This window comes from Pinus tabuliformis, chromosome 6 (genome assembly GCF_031772625.1).
Source record: "Pinus tabuliformis cultivar Carrire ecotype Pingquan chromosome 6, CPIR1, whole genome shotgun sequence".
Taxonomy (NCBI): domain Eukaryota; kingdom Viridiplantae; phylum Streptophyta; class Pinopsida; order Pinales; family Pinaceae; genus Pinus; species Pinus tabuliformis.
The window spans coordinates 667,638,577-667,662,050 of NC_142292.1; the positions used below are offsets into that span (position 1 = coordinate 667,638,577).

At 38.9% G+C, this 23,474-nt stretch overlaps 1 protein-coding gene across 1 annotated transcript; it reads right to left on the minus strand.

The window, feature by feature from the left end:
* Nucleotides 1-2,544: 2,544 nt before the first annotated feature.
* LOC149260387 (S-adenosylmethionine decarboxylase proenzyme-like) lies at nucleotides 2,545-20,085 on the minus strand. The gene is made up of 3 exons (XM_089458641.1): nucleotides 19,067-20,085; nucleotides 16,633-16,698; nucleotides 2,545-2,803 (listed from the first exon to the last, which is right to left on the minus strand). Exons 1-3 carry the CDS (start codon nucleotides 20,083-20,085, stop codon nucleotides 2,545-2,547), a joined length of 1,344 nt encoding a protein of 447 aa, XP_089314767.1.
* Nucleotides 20,086-23,474: the final 3,389 nt, after the last annotated feature.

The following is a 23,474-nucleotide window of genomic DNA, read 5'->3' on the forward strand; positions in this document are numbered from 1 at the left end:
AATCAGAAAATTATCCTTATAGATCTTCAATTAACGAATACCAATACCATGACAAAGACCCTTGCCTCTAGTGTCCTTCTAAGATCCTTGTCACTAGCCTTGATGCTCCGCCTCTTCCTTTTCTCAAGTTCATCTAGATCTCAGACTACTCTCCTCGACCCTTCTAGAGAATCGCAGTCTCTACTCTCTCTTCTTAGCTCCTTCTAGAGAATCTTAGTCTCTACTCTCTTTTCTCGGCTCCTTCTAGAGAATCTTAGTCTCTTTTATTCCACACTACTCTTCTCGGATTCCCTAGAGAATCTCAGTCTCTTAGGTTAACCCTAGTTCAAAAACCCTAGGATAGTCTATGCTCCTGGATTAGTATCTTCAAGAGAGAGACCTATAACACTTCTCCTTGACTTCCTTCTGTGAGATCCTATACCCAAACAAGGTGACCTCAATGCAACAACAAATTATTCGATCTTCTTTCTATGCCTTCGGTCCTTATTCTTTCGCATGTGAGAGAGTATATAACCCAAATCAGAAACCCAAAAGAATCTCTCCCTTCGCTACCCTTACTTTGTCCTTCACTCTTCTCTTCTAATCATTTCTTCGCACTTATGTTTGGAGGCTCTTCTTCACCGAATTTCTTACTCCTAAGTGAGGCCGAGTGTGGCTATATATACATGCTACCTCATGTCCTTTAGGCCAACATGATCATATGGAGGAGAGTTGACATCATCTTCTAGGTAACTCCATTCATTGTAGGCCAACTTGAAGAGGGATAGTGACAAGGTCTTGGATGAATACTTTACATGGACAAGTGTGACTCTATACAATGTGTAACATGACTTCATTACATGACAATGACTCTCTTCGTGAGGAACTTCCCAACTCAGGATCACTAGAGGAAGATCCAGAATCACTACTTGAGCTACTACATTTGATGCTAAATATTATTGTATCTTTCTCAATATCGATATTAGGGAAGTTTGTTGCAGACATCTCATCAATAACAACATATTCATCACCAGGGTTTCCACCTTGTTGGACTACTTTTGTAGGCTAACACTCCAACTGTGATATGACCCTACCATTCATAGGCTTAGGATTAGGAAGCGATATTAGAGTCTGGGAATTTCTAGTGCCTTGGCCTATCTCTTTGAGGCAATTGGAAACAAGGTTTTGTAGCTCCCATAAAAAATAATCATTAAAAGCATCAATATAAACTTCTATTTCCTCTTCATTCTGACTTAAACTAGTGTGCTTCCTTAAAAATGTAATTATGGGTTCTGACATCTCATTTGGTAACTAGTCAAGATCCTTATTAAACTTCTTATTTTCATTAAATGACATTGGGTTCCTACATTTTTGCAACCTTCAGTTTGTGCAGACATGGTGCATCTGAGAAAGGAGCAACATTTGGAGGTTGCACCTTTGGTTTATTTCTTGTCTCTATAATTTTGTTATTACATTGTTGCTTCTTGATTTGAATAAGTTGAACATCCTAAGTTGATTTTCTATAAACTTATTCACTATCCAACTTCTTCTCAATAATTTTCAATTTTTCCTCAAAGAATTGACTCATGTTAATTGACATATAATAAACATCATGTAGAAATTAATGTGTAGATTCAATACTGCTCATGAAATTTGATAAATCACAAGACTTGAAGCTACTCTACTGATTTTCAGAAGATAATTCACCATCTAAAGCAAGAATCATAGACATGCAAAAGGAAACATCACACATGCACAAATATTTATCTAGGGGAAAGCAACTTCTCAAAACCCCTTCCTATATGTATTACATTAATCAGAGAATAGAGAAGAAATGCAATGCTTGCTCAAGCTCGAGTACACCATGCAAGTGTATAGTCTATCCCTCTTCCTGACTAACTGAACTTGACCAACACTTAGCCAATTTCAAGCCTTCCCAAGCTCTTATTTCCTTGTGATGTTCCCTTGGGAAATTGCCCCTATTTTTTAGGAATTTCACACTCTGGAATTGTGCAATTTCCTTAGGTCTTCCTCTAACTGTATGCACCCCATGTACACAATGGAATATGCTACAACTAATAGTACACTACTTTGGAATCTCCATCTCAACTCGATAACTCGAATTTGTTAGTTTTTGGTAGCATCGGAAGTGCTCTAGCCTTGAAAATTGGTGGAGACTCTAAGGCACATGAGTTCTAAAGAACCCATAAACCATTTGGTGAAATTCCACTCGGATTGTATTTCATTAAAATAATTAATATTTTTAATTGAGTTCCTAAGTCTAAACTTAGGGAAACTAAAATATTAATAGGTATTAATCAAAATATGGGTGAGAATGATCTAGAAGGCAGATCAAGTCTTGTTTTAGTCTTAGCTGTTTATTAGAGACATAATATCGGTCGTTGAAGAATCAACAGGAAAAGTATAAAATGGAGGTTTGGGGTTCATTTGGAAATACACACAAAGATTGAGGAAATCGATTTTCTGAAGTGAGAAGTTCTCAGGAGGGAAATCGATTGGGGAGATCTTGCAGTTGAGGGGTAGTGAGAATCCAGAAGAAGGACTTTATGGAGAATACCGGTAGAGAGGCGGAGAGAGCTTGCAGAGAGGCAACGCAATAGTCAGGAGAACTGACACAGAAAAGCTGTCTGTCATGCAAAATCCAGAACTGCCGCAACAGCTAGAACTACCGGGAACTGCCCGAACTATTGGGAACTGCCAGAATTGTGGGGAACTGCCAGAATTGTGGGGAACTGCCAAAACAACTGGGAGAGTTGATGCAGAGGCAACATAGTAGCCAGGAGAGCTGATGCAAAAACGTTGCCTACCACACAAAATCCATAACTATCAAAAAAACTGAAATTGTCGAGAATTGTCGGAACTCTCAGGAACTGCTGGAGCTACCGGAACTGCAGGAACTGTCGGGAGAGCTGAAACGGAGGGCAGAGAAGGTGACACAAGGCTGACGTAGAGCCAACTTAGAAATAGTTAGGGTTAGCCATCCTTGTATTGGATCAGCCAGAATTCTACCAGGTGAAGTGAGGTAAAACTCACTCAGATTTTCCACTAGTATTTTCTCTGTAAAGGATTGGTAAATGAGCATCCGAGATTTGTATTCAGATATTTCTCCTGCATAATAATAAACCCTCAGAGTTGTTGCACCAATTTTCCTGCATTTGGTTTTTCCGGGGACTATTGTGTCAAAAAATAAGTGTGTCCTATGTATCTTATTCTTTGCTCTATTTTTTGTTTCATGAGATCAAATATTTAGTTAGTGTAGGCTACAAAAGTAATTTTCTTCAATATTTAGAAGAATAACTTGATGAATGTAATTTAAAAATCAAGTAGGTGAACTAGATTCAAATTTGTTGCAGTATGGGTTCCTTCAAAGTGTAGGAATTTTCACATGGTATCAAAGGATTGATTTTGAAAGGGGAAGAGTAGATAAAGTACTGAGCAATGAGGCTGAAAGCTGCACTTGGTAGCAATTCAAATCCCCTTGAAGGGATTGCGTAGTCACTTCTGGGAATCAAATTCGAGGAAATCTCTCTCTGAGTGAGATGACAGAGAGGTATGATTTCTAGTTCGAGAGTTTGCAGAGGCAGGGGGAGTGATGTAGAGCCTCAGTGTAGTGCTTGAAGGGCGCAGTTTCTATCAGGGAAAAAATCCGCTGGAAAAGAACAAAGACATGTAGAAGGGGAATTTTCTCCTCAAAGAACTTTCCGCTAGAAAGTTCGAATTTCTCACTTGTTGAGTAGTGCTATGCAGTGACTAGAGGAGTCAGTTCGAAAGTTGGGTGAGATGGCATCGCATGGGCTTAGAGATCAGGACAAGTTGGAAGGAGCTTCCAACTATGTCATATAGAAGACCAGAATCTTAGTAGTTCTAGAGGAATATGATCTCGAGCCCTACATCAATAGTGTTGTAGTTGTTCCTGCTGACAACGATCAAAAGAAGAAGTATAAGGTCAAGTAGGGAAAGGCAAAGAGGCTCATTCTCAATGGAGTTCGAGATCATGTGGTATCACGCTTGCAGGGCAAGGATACAACCCGAGAGATGTGGGAAGCCTTGTCTTCTTTGTATGAAGGCTCTTCCGAACAACGAAAGATGTATGTGGAGCAGAAGTTGTAGTGAACATTGATGCAGAAAGGAGAAGGGGTAAACCTATATCTTCAACGTCTTCAGGACACTAGAGACCAACTTGCTGCAGTGGGGTCCACTCCTCAGTCAACTGCGATGGTGAGGATAGCCCTGAATGGAGTCTCGGATGAATGACAAGTTTTTGTCCAAAGCATATTGGGCAGAGAAAAACTACCTTCATGGGAGGAGAAGTGGGAAACTCTTCAACAAGAGGAGTTAAGGAGGGACCTAGTGAAGGTCAACCTTAGTGGCAGTAGTGGGAGTGGCACAAAGACGAAGGAGGAGGAGGAGAACACAGCTCTAAGATCGAAGGGACAATAGAAGACGAAGCAAAAGAAGGAAATTTCAAAGGTGAAATGTTTCAGTTGTGGTGAGTTGGGCCACTATGCATCCCAATGTCCTTCGAAGAAAAAGGAGAAGGATGAGAAACATGATCCTAAGGCTCCTTCAACAAAGATTGATTAAGATGAGATTTCCATGAGATCCCACGCATCTCTAGGAGGGAGATGGGGTGACATTGAGTTGTATTCAGGAGGACTACATGTCGGCAGGATCCTTGAGGAGTCCATCTCTTGGATAAATTCCTTGCTACATGAGCCCAAGATTCAACAGTAGCGAAATGGAATTAGTGTCAGATGATGCAGTGGATTGTTTGGATGACAGATGTAGTAGATTGGGACCAGAGACTGATCAACGTAGAGCAAGGTTAGTAGCAGTACAGATGGAAAAATGTAGAGGTCAATAGCAACACAGAAGATTCAGAGGGCAACAACAGTCATATTCCAACATTCATTGTATTATGTTGAACACAGATAAGTTCAACTAATTTTGGATGTTTTTTAGTTGCTTCTCTTAGCAACTGAGTTGTAGTACAGATGCAGTGTTAGCATTGGTAGTGCTAGAAACATAATAGATGCAAAGTTTGAGAGGGATTTGTAGTATAGATACAACAGTGGCATCACATGGGCAGCAATATAGTAGTAGCAGTAGCACAGTGTTGGTGGCAGCAGTAGTGCAGAAAGGAGATACTTCAGAAACATAGCAACATGAAGGTGGACATTATTGCTAGAGCACTTTCCTCGCTAAGAGGGAGTGTTATTTTTTGGTAGCATCGGAAGTGCTCTAGCCTTGAAAATTGGTGAAGAGACTAAGGCACATGCATTCTAAAGAACCGAGAAACCATTTGGCGAAATTCCACCCAGATTTTATTTTATTAAAATAATTAATATTTTTAATGGAGTTCCTAAGTCTAAACTTAGGGAAACTAACATATTAATGGGTATTAATCAAAATATGGGTGAGAATGATCTAGAAGGCAAATCAAGTCATGTTTTAATCTTAGTCATTGATTAGAGACTTAATCTCAGCCATTGAAGACTCATCGGGAAAATTATAATATGGAGGCTTGTGGTTCATTTGGAAACACACAAAGAGAGATTGAGGAAATCGATTGTCTGAAGTGAGAAGTTCTCGGGAGGGAAATCAATTGGGGAGATCTTGCAGCTGAGGCGCAGTGAGAATCCAGAAGAAGGAATTTCCTGAGAATACTGACAGCGGCGCAGAGAGAGCTTGCAAAGAGGCAGCGTAATAGCCGGGAGAGCTGACGCAGAAGAGATGACTGTCATGCAGAATCTAGAACTGTCGGAACAACTGAAACTATCAGGAACTGCCAAGAACTATCGGAACAGCCGAGAGAGATGATGTAGAGGAAGCACAATAGTTGAGAGAGCTGACGCAGAAAAGATGCTTGTCACGCAGAATCCAGAACTTTCGGAACAACCGAAACTACAGGGAACTATCAGAACAACGTGGAGAGCTGACACAAAGGGTAGAGAAGGTGATGTAGGGTTGACGTAGAGCCAACGTAGAAATATTCGGGGTTAGCCAACCTTGTGTCGGATCAGCCAGAATTATGTTGGGTGAAGTGAGGTAAAAATCACTTAGATTTTCTGCCAGTATTTTCTCTGTAAAGGATTGCTAGATGAGCATCCTAGATTTGTATTTAGATATTTCCCTTTGCATAATAATAAACCATCAAAGCTGCTGCACTGATTGCATTGGGATTTTCCAGGGACTATTGTGTCCAAAAATAAGTGTGTCGTATGTATCTTTCTCTTTGCTCTGTTTTCTGTTTCATGAGATCAAATATTTAATTAGTGTAGGCTGCAGAAGTAATTTGATTTAGTATTCAAAAGAATAACTTGATGAATGTAATTTAAAAATCAAGTAGGTGAAGTAGATTCAGATTTGCTGCAGTAGGGGTTCCTTCAGAGTGTAGGAATTTTCACAGAATTCTTTGCATGCAACAATTATTTGGATTGATTGATCAGTTAACTGTTTGATCACTAAGTGTGGTTGAAGTTCCAATTCAACAACTTGACCTCCACTAGTTCTTCTGAGAATTAGAACTAGTTAAACTCACAATAACTCAAATTAACTGAAATAGATTGCTACAAATTAGCAATCAATCATGTATATCTAAAGTCAAGATTCCCCAAATCGACTTAACTGAGTTAACCGAGTGACAAGTTCCATGTCACCTCAGTTAACTACCTCCAAGTATTTTTACTGAAAGCAAATAAATAAATTAAAAAAAAATAAAAAAAATAAAAAATTAAATTAAATTAAAAATAAAATAAAATAAAAAAGGGTCCCTCTCAGCAAGAAAGGGATTATCAACCACCCCTATCCTACACCTATGGAACTTGAACTTCCGTCTTTACAAGGCCTTTGTCAAAATATTAACATCTTGTTCCCCTGTCAGAATGTACTGCAACAACATAATCCGCCCTCTGTGCACAATCTCATAGATGGTGATACTGGATATCAATGTGCTTGGATTGATCTTGAAATAAAATATTTTCAAAGAGTTTGATACAACTCTGATTATCACAATAAATCAAAGTAGGATCCATGATCTGACCAAAGAATCCAACAAATATCTTTGTCATCCAGATTGCCTCACATGTTGCTTGACTTGCAACCATGTATTATGCTTCTGCTAAGATGAGTGCCACTGATATATGCTTCTTGTTGTACCAATAAACTATTGTGTACCCAACACTAAAAATTCCACCTGATGTACTCTTCTGGCCTAATGGACTCCCCACCCAATATGCATCTGTGAAGCCACACAACTTCACTCCCTCTATCTATCTGTACCATAGTCCAAACTGGGTAGTGCCTTTGAGGTACCGTATAACATGCTTTACTTCGCTCCAAAATAGTTTGGTTGGCCTAACCATAGCTTGACTCAACTGGTTAAATTCATAACACATCTGGTCGTGTGTTCACAAGATACATGAGTGAACCCACCAAATGTTGGTAACTAGTCACATCCACTTCCTCACATGAAGTGGCATCCTCTTTCCTCCAGTTGGTCACTAGAGGAGTCTCCATAGGTTTGCACCTGTCCATGCGAAACCTATGAATTATCTCGTTGGCATAATTTCCCTGAGAGGCAAACAGTTCCCCATCACATTGACATACTTCCAATCTAAGGAAGTAGTGCATGGTACCCATGTCCTTCATCTCAAACTCTCTTGGAAGGTCCTCCTTGTAAGATATGATCAGTTTCTCATCACCAGTAAGGATCAAGTCACATATAAAACAATAATCAATAATTTAACTTCTACGAAAATATGATAGAGGTTTGCATCTACTTCACTTTTGGTGAAGCCCAAACCGGTGAGATAGCTATCGATCCTGGTGTACCAAGCACGAGGTGCTTGCTTGAGACCATACAAGGATATCTTGAGTCTACACACATGAGAAACTCGATCAAAAGTCTCGAATCTTTATGGTATACACCTCCTCCTCAATAACTCCATTGAGTAGTGTTTTTTTCACATCCATATGGTGGATCTTCCACCCCATATGCGCAACCAAAGAAAGGATTGATATTATGGATGAGTACCTTTCTACAGGAGAAAATGTCTCCTCATAGTCAATCCCCTCCACCTAGGAGTACCCCTTGGCCACAAATATGGCCTTGTACCTTTCTACGCTTCCATCTGCTGCCTGCTTCACTTTGAAGATCCATCGTGATCCCACCACTGATTTGTATACTGGTCTTGGGAACACCTCCCAAACACTGTTCTTCAAAATGGATTCATACTCATCCACCATTGCATCAACCCATACCAGTTGTTCTACGGCTTCCTTGAAAAAGGATGGCTTAGTCTCTAATAGCTCAACCATAAGAGCCATGTAGCCAGTGTACCGATTTGGTGACCTTCTTTGTTTGCGCTGATTTAAAGGAGCACCAACATTCTCCCTTGCATCCTTCACAAGTCTCTCAACTTCTCTAGTTCTCTTCCTACCTTCTATGGATGATTATGCTTGAGTGGTTGTCACCATTCTCTGCTCCTCAACTTGTGGCTTCTCCACAACATCTCGAGGCTCCTCCTTTGGAGCTAAAAGCTCCTCATCTGGTGGGATCTAAATATCCGTCTCAAGAGAGCACCACATGGTTTTGTCTTCATCGAATTTTACATATCGTCTCACAACTATCATTATGAGGGATGAAAAATACACACGGTAGTTGTGGGGAGTTTCTGTGTAACCCACAAATACCCCCAACTTTTTTGTTGGCTCTAGCTTCTTCCTTGATTCCTTGGAGACATGGAAATAGACAGAGGTTCCAAAAATACTGAAGTGTGACACATCCAACTTCCTCCCTGAGAAAGCCTCCTTTGGTGTGATCATGCTAAGAATATGATGAGGACTCCTATTCTGCAAATAGATCAATGTGTTGCATGCTTTAGTCCACAAGTGTAGATTTAGGCTTTGGTGATGCAACATTGCCTGTGCTACTCCCACAATGCTTCAGTTCTTCCCCTCAGCCACCCCATTCTGTTGTGGGTTGTGGGGTGTTGTCAACTCTCATCGAATGCCTTCTTTTTCACATAATTTTTTGAACTCATTCGACATGTAATCACCTTCATTATCGCTATTGAAAGCCTTCACCTTCTTGCCCATTTCTTTTTCCACCAGTGCCTTGAACTCTAGAAGATGGAAAACGTATCATCCTTCTTCTGCATGAATAAAATCCAACAATTCCAAGAATAATCATCAATAAAGATGAGAAAGTACTTGTGACTGGCAGTGGAGGTTGTCGAGAAAGGTCCATAAACATCAGAGTGGATCCTTTCAAGGAATGCATGTGCTCTAATGTCCCAATCATGGAAAGTGGCTTTGTGTTTTTCCCCAAGGTACACCCTTTGCAAGTGTCATACCATTGTAGTTCTCCTTTGGTGAGGTATGTGGTAATATGTTGCATGTTCTTCAAAGTGCCATGATGCAAATGGCCAAGTCTTCTATGCCAAAGTTGGCCGACATCGTGGCTTTGCACCTTCTCCTCTTTTGTGCTCAATGTAGTACAATCTTCCACATCTAGCTTGTAGAGGTTCTTCACCCAAACTCCAATCTGATTCACCTTTTCCATGGCTATGTGTCTCAAGAATTCCTTTCCTTTGTTGAAGATCACGTCGTAGCCACGGTCTTCCAAAACTACAACGAAGACAATATTCTTCTTTAGGCTCAGAACAAACATCACATCCTTGAGCTTGAGAGGGGAGCCTAACTCCCTCTGAAAGGTGACTGTACCAATCCCGGTCGCATTGTACCTTCCATCATCTCCCATATCGATGTGCATATGGAGATCCTTCTCCTCCAAATCACTGAAAAAATATCTATTCCCCATCATATGGAATGAGGCACCGTTGTCGAGATACCACACACTTCCCATCACTGTGTTGGCCATGCATGCAATGAGAGTAAAATCAAGCTCAAACTGTGAAGCCAAGGCTTCACCCATTGCTCCTCCCACGGTCTTCTTGCTTCGCTTCTTGTGTGGATACTTCATGTGTAACAGCCCTAGTGAAAATTCCATGTAAAAATATATAAATACCACAGATGATGGGACATGTATTCCAAGATGAGTGGTGAGCAGGACATCCTAGTGTGTGTTCATTTGGTTGTTTATTATGGCTAAGGAAATTGGAAAAGACAATGGCTAAGGTATTAAAGAGGCAAAAAGGTATTTTGGCACATTTATTTATGAAAATAATGGAAATTAGGAGAAAAGGAAGGTGAAAGGTCACATATTGCACGTGAGGAGGAAATTGAAGGAAAATAATGGAAAATGAAGAAAATAGAGGCCTCATTAATAAAAAGGCTTCTGAGGATCAGTGGGCAAGACTTGGTCAGTTTAGCTTTGGATCTCTCTCACTATTCTCTCTCTCTCTTATTCTTGGACACTTAGAGTTCTTGGAGCACTTTGGCATTGGAACAAGAAAGGTAAAGAAGGCAAGAGGAAGCAAATTTCAAGCAAGGAAAGGCAAGATCAACCAGCTACAACTTGCTTCATTGGAGGTATCAACTTGCATGTGTATTTTCCTTACTGGATTTGGCATGCATGGTATTGCATGTATTTCTTTTCTACAATGGCATGGGTTTTTCCAGGTGTAACAGTATTTTCAGCCTAGCCTTCCCATTTCCTGATAGATTTGATGAGATGGGTTCTCTCATGCATTTTGTGGGGGATGGTCATATTGGACTCGAAGTTGAGTGGGGTGGATCTTTGAATTGGCAAACACATGGTGGTAGTGGTCCCTAAACCTGACTGAGGATGCACGAAGTCACTGGCTTAGTAACCCCTGAACCAAACTGTGGGTTGTGGTAAAGCCAGATTGTGTGCCTTGGTGGGCCTGGGGATCCTTGCCGGTGAATGGCAGGATATACGGTAAAGCCAAGAGGTGTATTTCCTCTCCATTTAGCCTAGTGATTCAAGGATGGAATGCACGGTAAATCCTAGAGAGTATGTATCGGTGTAGGGCCTAGTGATCCTTGGATCAGACTGCGGATACATGGTAAAGCCTGAGAGACTAGGAGGCACTCAAATTCCTCACAGTGTAGGCGGAGAACTCCAGTGGCATCCACATTGATTGGTGTTTTTGATGTGTTCTATGAGTCCCACATTCATGCTTGGAATATGGCACGGGGGTGATTGGTTGAAGAGAGACTTGGCTCAGCCAATCTATGGTCGGGTGGAACGTGGTAGTCCCATCACTGGTTGGTTCATTGCATTTATTAATGAGAAATTCATTCCCTTGATTTTCATGTGCAAATGTACTGATATATATATGGATTTTGATGGCTGATATGTCCATTGTATTTATGTTCCTATTATGTTGGTTATATGTACATTTTATGGCAACAACTATGTTTGGATCTCAGCATGATTTTACTTGTGTTTGAATGGATATAGTATTTATGACCCAATAAGTGATAAGGTAGCAAAAGACATGAGGAAGCAATGGTTCATGGCAATTCTCTGATAAGTATGAGATCCCTACACTCAATTATGTTGTTTGCACCTATAGGTTACATGTTGATGATATGTTTGACGAAATGCCTGTCATGGCTAGTAGGGGTCTGGTTATGATTTTGTTCATATTATTGCTTTTTTATCCTTGTTACCTTGTATCCTTACCAATTCTAAATGATCATTCCATTCTGGGCAATGTCCTAGGCTGTGGGCCGAGAAAGGTGGCTCAAATCCCAGAATGCTATCATTAGTGCTGAGACTAACTTGCTTGGGCAGTGTCTGGGAAGTGTTATAAAGCACATGGGCAGTGTTTGGGGAGCATTAGTCCTGAACCAACTCGCCTGGGAAGTGTCTAGGGAGCCTTACCCTAAACTTAAGTCTCTCAAATAGTTGTAGGACCCAAGGACATGCAGTCTGAGTGGCTGACTTGTCTTCTAAAGGTTATGTTGATGATTTTGGATGACTATTTGTGATGCTCCATAGATTCCATTCCCTTAAAGTCACCAAGGAGGTTGAATCTTATCATAGTGGCCTCTCGTTGCATGTTTAACCTGGCTGGCCGGTTGCTTGGGTAGATTTTGGAGGAGGGTGTTACATCATGGCATAGTGCTCAAATTCATGATAGTGAAAGCACTTGATTCTTGACAAGTCTTTCTTCTTGCTCCCTTGACTATATTCTTCTTTGGATTGGGATTTATTCCCTTTCCCTTTCTTTTCCTTTCCATCTAAGGAAAAATTCTCCTCATTCTAGCCCTTAGAAGAAGTCCCATCTCTGGTATTCTGCCTTATTTCCTCCTGTACCAAATTAGACCACAAGCGTTCCCAATTTGGTAGTTTCTCCCTTCCGTTCGCCAAATCTTGATAGTTGTGCCAGCTCTTGGGAAGGCCTAGAAGGGCTAGGCTCACCAAATCATCCTTTTCTACAGTAGCACCAACTTGACCAAGTTTATCACGACATTGTGTGAACCTACTCAAGTACTATGGAATGGTCTCATTCCTCTACATCTTGATATTTTTAAGTTTTTCCTTAAGCGCCAATTTCCCGTGGTCACTACTATTCTGGAACAAATATGTTAGCTCTTATGACATTGCATACATAGTCTCTTTCCCATGGATATTTGAGACAATATGGGCTCGTACTCCCTCCAATATGATTCTCCTCACCTTGGCTACACACTTCTTCCATTTTTCCAGATCCTTAGCATCAAATGCTGCTGGTTTGAGAATATCATTATCAATGAATTCTTTCAACCCATTATCCTCCAATATTGCATCTATGTGATCCTTCCATGCAACATAGTTCGAGCTTCCCTCAAGGGAATAATCGAGCCTTAGTCCATTGAAAGCCATTGTCTCAGTCCTGAAGAAAACCTAAAACATTGAGCTGCAAATTCGAACCTCCTATGTCAACTTCGAAATCTCTTCTCTATAGCGATTCCAACTCTGATACCATGTAGAAATTAATGTGTAGATTCAATGAAATTTGCTAAATCACAAGAATTGATGCTACTCTAATGATCTGGAAAAGTTAATTCACCATCTGAAACAAGAATCATAGACATGAAAAGGAAACATCACACATGAACAAAGATTTATCTAGGGGAAAAAAACTACTCAAAACTGCTTCCTATTTGTGTTGCATTAATCATAGAATAGAGAAGAAATACATTGCTTGCTCAAACTTGAGCACATGCTGCAAGTGTATAGTCTATCCCTCTGCATGACTGAATGAACCTGGCCAACACTTAGCCAATTTCAAGCTTTCCCAAGCTCTTATTTCCTTGCGTTGTTCCCTTCAGAAATTGCCCCTATTTTTTTTATGAATTTCATACTCTAGAATTGCGCAATTGCCTTAGGTCTTCCTATGACTGTATGCACCACTTGTACACATTGGAATATGCTAAAACTGATAGTAAATTGCCTTGGAATATCCATATTAACTTGGTAACTCAAATTCTTTGCATGCAACAATTATTTTGGGTTGATTTATCACTGAGTGTGGTTGAAGTTCCACTTCCACAACGTGACCTCCACTAGTTCTTCTGACAGTTAGAACTAGTTAAACTGAAAATAATTCAAATTAACTGAAATAGATTGCTACAAATTAGTAATAAATCATGTAGAACTGAACTCAAGCTTCCCCAACTCGAATTAACTGAGTTAAATGAGTGACAAGTGCCATGTTACCTCAGTTAACTACCTCCAAGTATTATGCTGAAACAGAAATTTGAATTTTAATCTAGTTTGACCAAGAAAATGTCAAAACTAGATTTTCTTGCTGCATTTTCAACACATCATCATTAGGAGGAGTGTATATCATTTCATTGGCAAAAGTCAATATTACATCTTTAGCAAATTCCATTAGTACGAAATAATACTCCTTATCCAACCTACTTTGTATAGTGCCAAAATCCATGGGTTTAGTGATATACCATAAAAATACTCAGAATTGGGGTAAATTTGATTCACTTTAGGGGTTCACTTATCTTTACAAAGAGAACATAAAACACCCTTACTTCCATCATTCACAAACAATGATTGTCTGGAAAAATCGCTATCCTTTTTACATAATATTGAAGCATGAACTGCACCTGCCCCAATGATTGATTTCCTAGGAATGCCACCTGGGAAACTATTTGTCAACCTTGAAATATGTCCATCATTAACATTTGGAACACTATTAGATGAAGTAAGTTGTAATTCTTCAATTCTGTGTGCAACGAATCTCACCTGGTCTAGTTTTGACTAAAGCTTTTTTCTCAGTTCCATGTTTTCACTCCTAGATCATCTATGAACCGAAATAACATATGTGGGAACTCCAAAAGCCTCGATTTTCTGGCTTGCAAAATTTATATTTATAGACTTTCCCTTAAGGGTACATGAATCCTCTGAGGAATTCTCAAAATCAAACCTAGTGAAAGCTCCAATACTTTTAGATTTCACATGTTAAACCTTTTTCCTCCTTCCATCTGAATCCCTTGTAACTTCTAGTACATAGGGGTAACTAGGGAGCATATTGTATGAAGTCTTAGTTGATACCTTTTTATATTTCTTCATGATGGAATTCCTATTGAGGCTATTAAGAGGTTGGTGTCACTCATGAGTTACTATAAGGGAAGAGGCCATTTAGTGTATTAATCATATAAATATACAATTATGTACAACTAAAGAATAGGTTCCAAGGCTGAAGAATTGATAATCATCCTTCAAAAGCCTCACTTATAATTTTCAAGAATAAGCCAATGGTCACAATCACACAAACTATATGGATGGGCGGTCGTAGATTATGGTCATGCACTAGATTTATCGCACAGGTTGGACTTAGTGAGGTCGCAAGTCGCAACCTTAGAGTGTAGAGACAAGTCATTGCAAGTGCAAAATGCAATTTGTGACTATGTGAAAGGAGCTTAGGGAAGGTCACAAATCACAAACTCAGTGGCTAGTGAGGTTGCCACTGCACATTGTGATTATGACCTATGACTTCAAGGGTAGATATCAAAAACTCAATCATTGGTGTGTGAGAATGAAATTTGCAATTTGGAGAAAAGAATTCACTTTTCGCTAGTCACAAGGGTCAAGTGGGATGCACCATTGTAATAGATATTTCGATCCAACAAGGATTTCAAACAATGAATTCAACTGTGAATGTTTTCACGAAATGCATGATCAAAAGAGAGTTATAAACATTACAGTTTGTTGTAGGGAATGATGCATTACACGTTGCAGAGCGGATAAATGCAAAGAGGTGGATGGTTGGCAAGAAATAAAATTAAGTATATATGAGCCATGTAATGAGGCCATATCATAAGTGATACGATGATATTGTGAATGATTATATCAACATTGCAAAATTCACTAAAATCAGTGTTGCCCCATGTGTGTGATGAAGTGGCAAAAGGAGACAAAATATAACACAAGTTGTGTTATAGTGCATTGGATAATATATTAGAGTGTTGCGATTATACCTTGTCGAGAGGTGCCATCACAGTATATCATAGGTCTTCGTTTAAAGAGAGTGTTGAGCAAGGATTAGGGCATTTGCACTGGGGTGTATTAAAGAGAGGATGCATGTCAATGTACGGTGCAAAGAAAGATAAGATGAAGCATGGAGTAAGGGTATTATTATTCAAGGAAAGGGTAGAATGAACCTTGGTGCATTTTATAGCCTTGCTAACTTAGTATCTACTTCACCATAATAGTTGTTTCTAGTAATGATAAGCCTTATGATAAGGTTGTAGTCTTGTCGAAACCTGGTAATATAAAAGGTGCACATAAGTATAGCTTCAAAACCTTCTCAATGACATAATCCCTTTAACCTACACAAACATAAAAGGAGTAGAAACACTAAAAAATCCTTTGCAAAATGACATAAACCCTAATGTTAAGGATGGAGCAGACATACAAGCATAGATGATGGACAGGCATGTGCTTATAGCCTTGATGAAAACTAGGTTGTTAAAGGGTCATGATCGTTATATGATAAAATGGATTTTTAATCTATAAATGGAAATCCATTTTACGATATAAATTAAAATAATGAATGTAACAACGCTAGGTTAAAGTTTCATGTAATAAAGTATATTAAAGGCAAAATAATAAGACCAAGGTCATGGGACACATATTCCAAGCTGTATGGTGGGTAAACACTAAAGTGTGCATCACTTGTGGTTTATTAATAGCTATGGAAATTGGAAAAGGCAAAGAGGCAATACATGTCATTTAACTATGAAAAATAAGGAAAATAGGAGAAAAGGGAGATGAAGAGACACAAATATGCATGCAAGGGAAATTAGAGGAAAAATGAAGTAAAATGAAGAAAAAAAGAGAGATCAATGATAAAAAGGCATAATTTAGAGAAACACTTCACAACTTTTGTCAATTTTAACTTTTCTCTCTTACACTCTTACACACTTAGAGCATTCTTGGAGCACTCTAGTATTCACTTGGATTTGGAGAAAGACAAGCAAACAAACAAAGGAAAGAAAAGGGAAAGTAAAGGAAAGTAAGGGAGTGTAAGGAGAAAGTTGGATCAACAACTACAATATGAATATTTTGCATGTAATAGGTTGCATGCGTGATTTCCTTGCTGGGATGCGAATGCATGGTACATGCATTTGATTATTTTGTTCATTTGTTGTCACTGGCATAAGTTTTTCCAGGATTGACAATGGTTTAAACCATGCCTTGTCATATCCTGGATAACCATGGTGTGATGGGATTCATTCTTGGTTGAGCTTTGGAATGTCAGAAGATTTTGGATCTAAGTGAGGTGGTCTCAGGAAAATCCCAAGGGTTGGGGGTGGAGATGGTTTTTTCTGGGAAGCCCTTGACAGGTGGGTGAAAACAGGGAAATTCCTCTTGGCATGGTGAAGGAATTCTGAGGCATCCAAGCTTGTTTTGGTTTTGTGATCTCGGGGCTGGTTTAGATGAAATCACGGTAGCTTGAGGGTGGGGGTGGTTTAACCTCTAAATTCCATGTTTGGTTATGTCTTGGTTTATCCCATGAGATCCCACATTCACACTTAGAATATGGCACGGGGGTGATTAGCTAAAAGAAAGAATTGGTTCAACCCAATTTATGGTCAGGGGGTACATGGGATTCCTTGACCTGGTTAGCATTTTTATATGTTATAATGCATTATTTTCTCTATTGTGATTAATGATCACATGTACTGGTTATGATGTCATCTTATGGATGATTTTTCAAGGTTTCTATTCTAGTTATATGCTTGTTATATGCATGGTTCTATGATGTGCTCTAGCTCTAGCTCTTATTCATGATTTGATAAGTTATTGAACGGTTGATCAATGAATGGGCTAACAAGTGTTGTTTCAGCTAGCTTGAGAGGGCATAGAGCCTTTTTCGTGATTCTCAGATGAAGTTCATAAGTTTGTGATCAGATATGCATTCATGACCTATAGCTTCTATGTCTACCGTATGTTTCACGAAATGTCTATTATGAAATAGGTATGTTTTGGTTAAGATCTTGATCAAGTATTAATTGTTCAACACTATTATCATCTTAGTTATGATTTTAGAAAGTTATAGGCAATTATGAGGAGTGGTCTAGAGGATAGCCTAAAAAAGTGGAATAGATCTTGTAACCGCTGGCACAAAACTAAGGAATTTGGGTCAAACTATTAGTAGGTGGTCTTATGGGTGCTATTGTAGCCTCCCAACCACATGCATGATATGTTGTGGGTGCAGTTGTGGAGTCAAGTTGGTGAAAAAGAGTTCCAACTCAAGGATTGATCACCTAAGGTGGTTATCATGCTCGTGAATGATCTGTAGTCTTTGAGAGACGACAGTTTGCTTCCAGTTAGTCGACCCCACTTCCATAAATGGAACTTGGAGGCTAGGTCATATCATAGTGACACTCAAATCATGTTTACCCTGGAGAGCTTGTAAAAGTAGGTAAATGTGGGAGGAGTTGTTGGCAATGAAAATAATGATTCATATTTATAACTATCATATTTTAGAATTTCATATTTAAATTTAATTAATAAGTAAATGAAAACTTCATAATTACAATAAGATATTTTTCAAAGTTCCATCTATATATATATATATATTATATCAATGTTATGCATATGACATTAAAAAAATAAATTAAAAAAATTGTAAAATATTCAAAGAAAATTCTAAGTACATATATATGTAACTATATGTATTATTAGGGTTTAAATAAAATTAAAAATAGTAGTTGGTCGTTCAATGAAAATTTTGAAAATTTTTGCATTTTCTGTTTTGCAAGATAGCAGGCCAGATTTGTGGAGAAGTAAAAAATCAAGATATTAGTTGTAATGGTTGAAGAAGGCATACTTAAATTTGGGAACCACTTCAAAATTTAGACATATGGATAAACTCATCAATTGCAACACCAATAAACTAACTTTCTTCTTATCAAGGTTAATATTGTGCCTTAATGTGGTGAAATAACAAGTCATCACAAGATGCTAATTGGCTATAATTACCATACAAAATAAAAGCCCATTTTGCCTACCTCTCATAATCTCAACATGGCTTTGACAAAGGTGAATTAGAATTATCTACATATAATTGAATCAAAAAACTTAGAATCCTCTATAGTTGCCACTACAAACATGGCCATTGTATTGATTATCATATGACCATTGTATTGATTATCATAAGCAAAAGACAAACAACCTACTTAAATTACAAAATATAGGCATACCAATCAACTGCAGGATATCAAAATTATTAACCTCGTAATTTTACATTAAATCCAATGAGATAAAGAATGGGAACTATACAGTCTCTACATAAAACTAAATTATGTAGAAAATATAGCAAGATGAAGAGATTCGAATGACCAGTTATAAAAACAAAAGTGATCATTGATGATAATTCCAGTACATAGCAACAAGATTATGCATGTTTGTTTGACTGTAATTCATTCCTTTGTTGAACAAATTAGTACCGAAGTACTTTCTTGAAATGAGAACGTACGACGCTACAACCCTCTCATAGAACAATAAATTGCACTAACAAAGTGATAACATGGAACAAAATAGATCCATCGTGAAGCAAATGGTAGAACATTATAAAGCCCACTCGGAAAGAAGCTTGATGTGTGTATCAATCTTTAAGCGCAATATATAACACTACCCTTCTTTGTAAGCTCCTGTTGAGCTATCATTTCACAAGTATACCCCTGCAGACAAATTGGTTTGGTCCATGAAGATTGACAAGCGCCAGCATTGACATGAACTGCAATAGAGAATACCATAGGCTTGAAACAACTTAACACCCTCTCCACCAATGCTTGCAGATCATAATCCTTAGGATCATAACCCATGGCTTCAAAACTTGCATAATTGAAACCATCTTCCGGAGTTACATGAATTGTAGATAAAGCAGGTCCTTCAATAGAATTCATGGAGTAACCGCAAGGATCAAATTCAAGATCAGAGACTTTCGCCTGAGGAAGAATTTTCGATATACCGGAATTAAGTGTCATTTCTGCCGCAGAATTACAATGACGCTTGTAAAACAGGGAAGCACAGTTGCTGTCAAGCTGAGTCATGCACATCTCCAATGTAAAAACTGGAGAAGACGCACCCTCCGATGCGAAATCATCAGAAGAAGCGGAGTAGATATGCCAGTTGTAAAACGTTCCAGAATTTCCCATAACATAAGCCATTCCACCAGATCCAAGAGCTCCAAAGTACTTATCCAGATATGACACTTCCTCAGAAAAGCTCCGGTGAGGAAATGGCTGTGCTCCGGGATGGATGAATGTTCCACGAGTGTATTTAACATTTTTTACAGAGAGAGACAGGCTGGTTGCATTGCTTAATATCGGAGGGATGGAAAGCAGCAGCTTGGTCGTCCCGCAGGTTTTGAGAATGATCTTGAATGGGTAAACAAAGAGACTCGACTCTGACAAGAGATATGAATCGAAATGTTCATTAGAGAGCTCAGAAACTATTTTGCATTCGGCTGCGTTGAGCATTTCATCCAATTGGGTTCGAGTGAGTGCCCTTAGGCCCCTGCCCTCTGATTCAGTAAAAAATGAAGATGCAAAAAACTCAATCTCTAACCGCTTTTCAAATCCTTCGAAACCAATTGTAGTCATCGGGCCGGCAACCACTTCTTCACAAGCCATATCCATTTTGAATTGCAGCAGAGATGGAATACAAAACAAGGTAGCGCGTTGAGGGATAGGAATCTAATCTGACAGCCTTACAGACCTCCTCCTAGCGATCTAATTCTAAATCCTAAGTGCACAGTTGTTACTCCGAGAATATTAGGATGGCTCTCGGACGCACTGCACAGAAATGCAAACCAAAACCAGATGTGAGATACTGTACAATAAAATATTCAGTAACAGTATTTGATAATGAAGATACATACTATCTACAATTGCAGCTAAATGAATTCATGGTTTCCTAAAACAAAAAACTTCCGTCGATCAATTCGTAGCATAGAAAGAAAACGTACGTTGGAGTAAGCAGCAGTTCGGAATTTCTGGATGCCACCGCGAGGTCGAACGTCTTCAGTTTTGTTGAAATTATAATTTCAACTCCAGTGAACAGAACAGCAGCAGCTACTTTATTCATTTGTCGTGATCCGGCGCCCCACATTTTTTCCCGATCTTTTAAGTCACCGCCATTACCATCTTTTCACTCTTTAATTATTTTTGAGTTCCCGAAGGATGAAGATCAGATACAACACTACATCATTACTTCTCAACAACCATATTAATGAGCAGAACGGCTGAAAGAGAAAAGAACCAGCCTCGAGCCGACGTAGCATTTATCAGTCATAGATTTCATCACCACCGACTCAAGAAATACAGCAAAAGATCAAATCTGTTAATCATGAGCAGCAGAGACTTCATCAGCAAGTTAAAGCGGTGAAGACCCTTTCCCGCACTATAAAATGCAGACACAACAGTGTAGAAAAACATAGATAGATAGATTGAAAGTCCTTTTGTAACACACAGCAGTGTAGAACAAGAGAGTTTTTTTTGTATTGCACAGCAGTGCTGAAATTTTCTGAGATAGTTGTTTTGTGGAACTGAAGCGTTCCTGTTGTAATCCCTCTGTCAAGAGGAAGATGCTCTTTAGCATAATATTTTGTGAAGATCCCTCTACGTGAGGAAGACTTATTTTATCAGTTAGTTTATCGTTCATAAATAGAAGTTTCTTTTTGCCTGTTGCTGTTACACCGTAAGTCGAAAAATACTTGACGTCAAAAATCCCTGTTGCTGTTACACCGTAACTCAAAAAATACTTGACGTCAAAAATTTACGTTGCTGCAACACCATGAACAGCGTTGCTGCAACACAAGTTACAGCAACTGAAAAAAAAACTGTGTTGCTGTAACACCGTTTCCAGAGAACGAATTTTTCTGTTTTTCTGAGTTAAAAACAGAGTATTTTTCTGTGTCAAAAACAGAGTATTATTTTGATCAGTTTTTTATCCTGAGGCAAAGTAGAGTATTATTTTATGCTCTGTTCTTGTGTTTTTGAATTATCAGAAAACAGAGTATTGCTCTCTATTCATATTTTTGTTGTTTCGGAATTTATCAGAAAATTCTCAACAGTGGAAACAGAGGATTTTTCCACTGTATTTTGTTTGGAATAACCAGAAATTCCCGACATGGTATCAGAGCTTGTCCAGGCTCTTTGAAGACATCAAAGAAGCTGAAAGAAGATTTGTTGTTGCAGCAAATTATCCAGCAGAGCGAAAACGCTGTCAAGGTATTTTTCAGATTAGTTTTTTGTGTAGCTGCTGAAGACAATTAAGTGATTTTTTTTACAGTCAAGTATTGTAAGAATGGCCAGCACCAGCGTGGGTATGTTTAATACCCAGCTCCCACAGTTCAATGGAAAAAATTATGACTACTGGGCAATAACCATGAGAGCCGTGTTTGCCTCACAAGATTTATGGGAACTTGTTGAATATGGATTTGAAGAACCAGCAAATGAAGAAGAGTTTATTGGATTAATTCAGGCAGAGAAAGAGCTGTTGAAGAGCAATAAGAAGAAGGACTCAAAAGCCTTTGTACTTTTATATCAAGCAGTGCATGAGAGTGTGTTTCCGAGGATAGCAGCAGCCAAGACCTCCAGAGAAGCATGGCAAACTCTCAAGACAGCCTATCAAGGCATGGAGAAAGTGAAGACAGCAAAACTACAGTTGCTGAGGAAAGATTTTGAGAACGTGCGTATGAAGCAGTCAGACAATATTGACTCATTCTTCACACAAGCAATTGGTTTGGTCACACAGATAAGGTCTCATGGAGAAACTCTTGAAGAAAGGAGGATTGTGGAGAAACTATTGAGGTGCCTACCCTCAAAGTTTGATGTGATTGTCACCACCATAGAAGAGACAAAGGATCTCTCAAATTTTTCAGTTGATGAACTTCATGCATCACTGATAACGCATGAGCAGAGGTTGAGTAGAAATGAAAAATCATCTCTAGAGCAAGCCTTCAAGACCCAGATGTCATTTGGAAGAGGAAGGGGTCAAGGCAGAGGAAACAAGAGAGGAAGAGGCAGAACCCAATACAGAGGCGGAAGAAACAGTCCAGCAAACGTTCAAGGAAGAGGCAGCAATCCAAATCAGAACCAAGGCCATGGCAGCAGTCAACAAAGTGGACAACATCATGCTCAAGGACAAAGGTATGAAAAATCCAATGTCCAATGTTATTATTGTAAAAAATATGGGCACTATGCAAATGAATGTAGGAAGAAGCAGCATGATATGAGTAATAGATCTAGTGCAAATATCACTAGAGAAAATATCAGTCAAGATAATGTGTTGTTAGTTTGTAATATGGCTGAAACAAACAGTGAGGATATATGGTTTCTAGATTCTGGTTGCAGCAACCATATGACAGGAAACATAGCCCTTTTTTCTGTTTTAGATCAGAGTGTGCAATCACAAGTCACACTTGGGACTGATAGTAAAATTTCTGTTATGGGAAAAGGAGAAGTTAAAATATTTACAAAGAAAGGTGAAAAGAAAACCATAGCAGATGTCTATTATGTTCCTGGAATGAAGTGTAATCTCTTGAGTATTGGACAGCTTGTTCAGAAGGGTTACAATGTTTTCTTTAAGAATGATGTATGCACCATCATGGACAGATTACCCAGCAAACGTTGTATTGCTGAAGTGAAGATGACAAGGAACATGATGTTCCCTCTCAGAATAAGGGCAGATCTGAAAAATAAAGAAGTAATTGCAGCAGTGACACAAGAGGCTCTCCAAAGTGTACCAAAGGATGAAAATTGGTTGTGGCATTTGAGATTTGGACATCTCAACTTTGGAGGTCTTAATTTGTTGAGTAGAAAAGGAATGGTAAGAGGATTACCACTGATAGAAAAGCCAGACAGCCTTTGTGAAGGTTATATATTGGGGAAACAACACAGAGAAAGTTTTCCAACCGGAAAAAGCATAAGGGCAAAAGCACCCTTAGAAATTATCCACTCAGATTTATGTGGACCGATGCAAGCTCCATCACTTGCAGGCAGCCAATATTTTCTAACATTTATTG

Excerpts from the sequence above, each read along its gene's own strand:
- LOC149260387 (XM_089458641.1), bottom strand. The coding sequence starts at position 20,085 with ATGGATATGGCTTGTGAAGAAGTGGTTGCCGGCCCGATGACTACAATT. Across the intron at positions 16,699-19,066 it reads AAGAAGGGTAGTGTTATATA|TCTGACATTCCAAAGCTCAA; the intron begins TTGCGCTTAAAG and ends GATCCAAAATCT. Across the intron at positions 2,804-16,632 it reads GTTATCCAGGATATGACAAG|GCAACGTTTTTGCATCAGCT; the intron begins GCATGGTTTAAA and ends TTTGTGTGGTAG.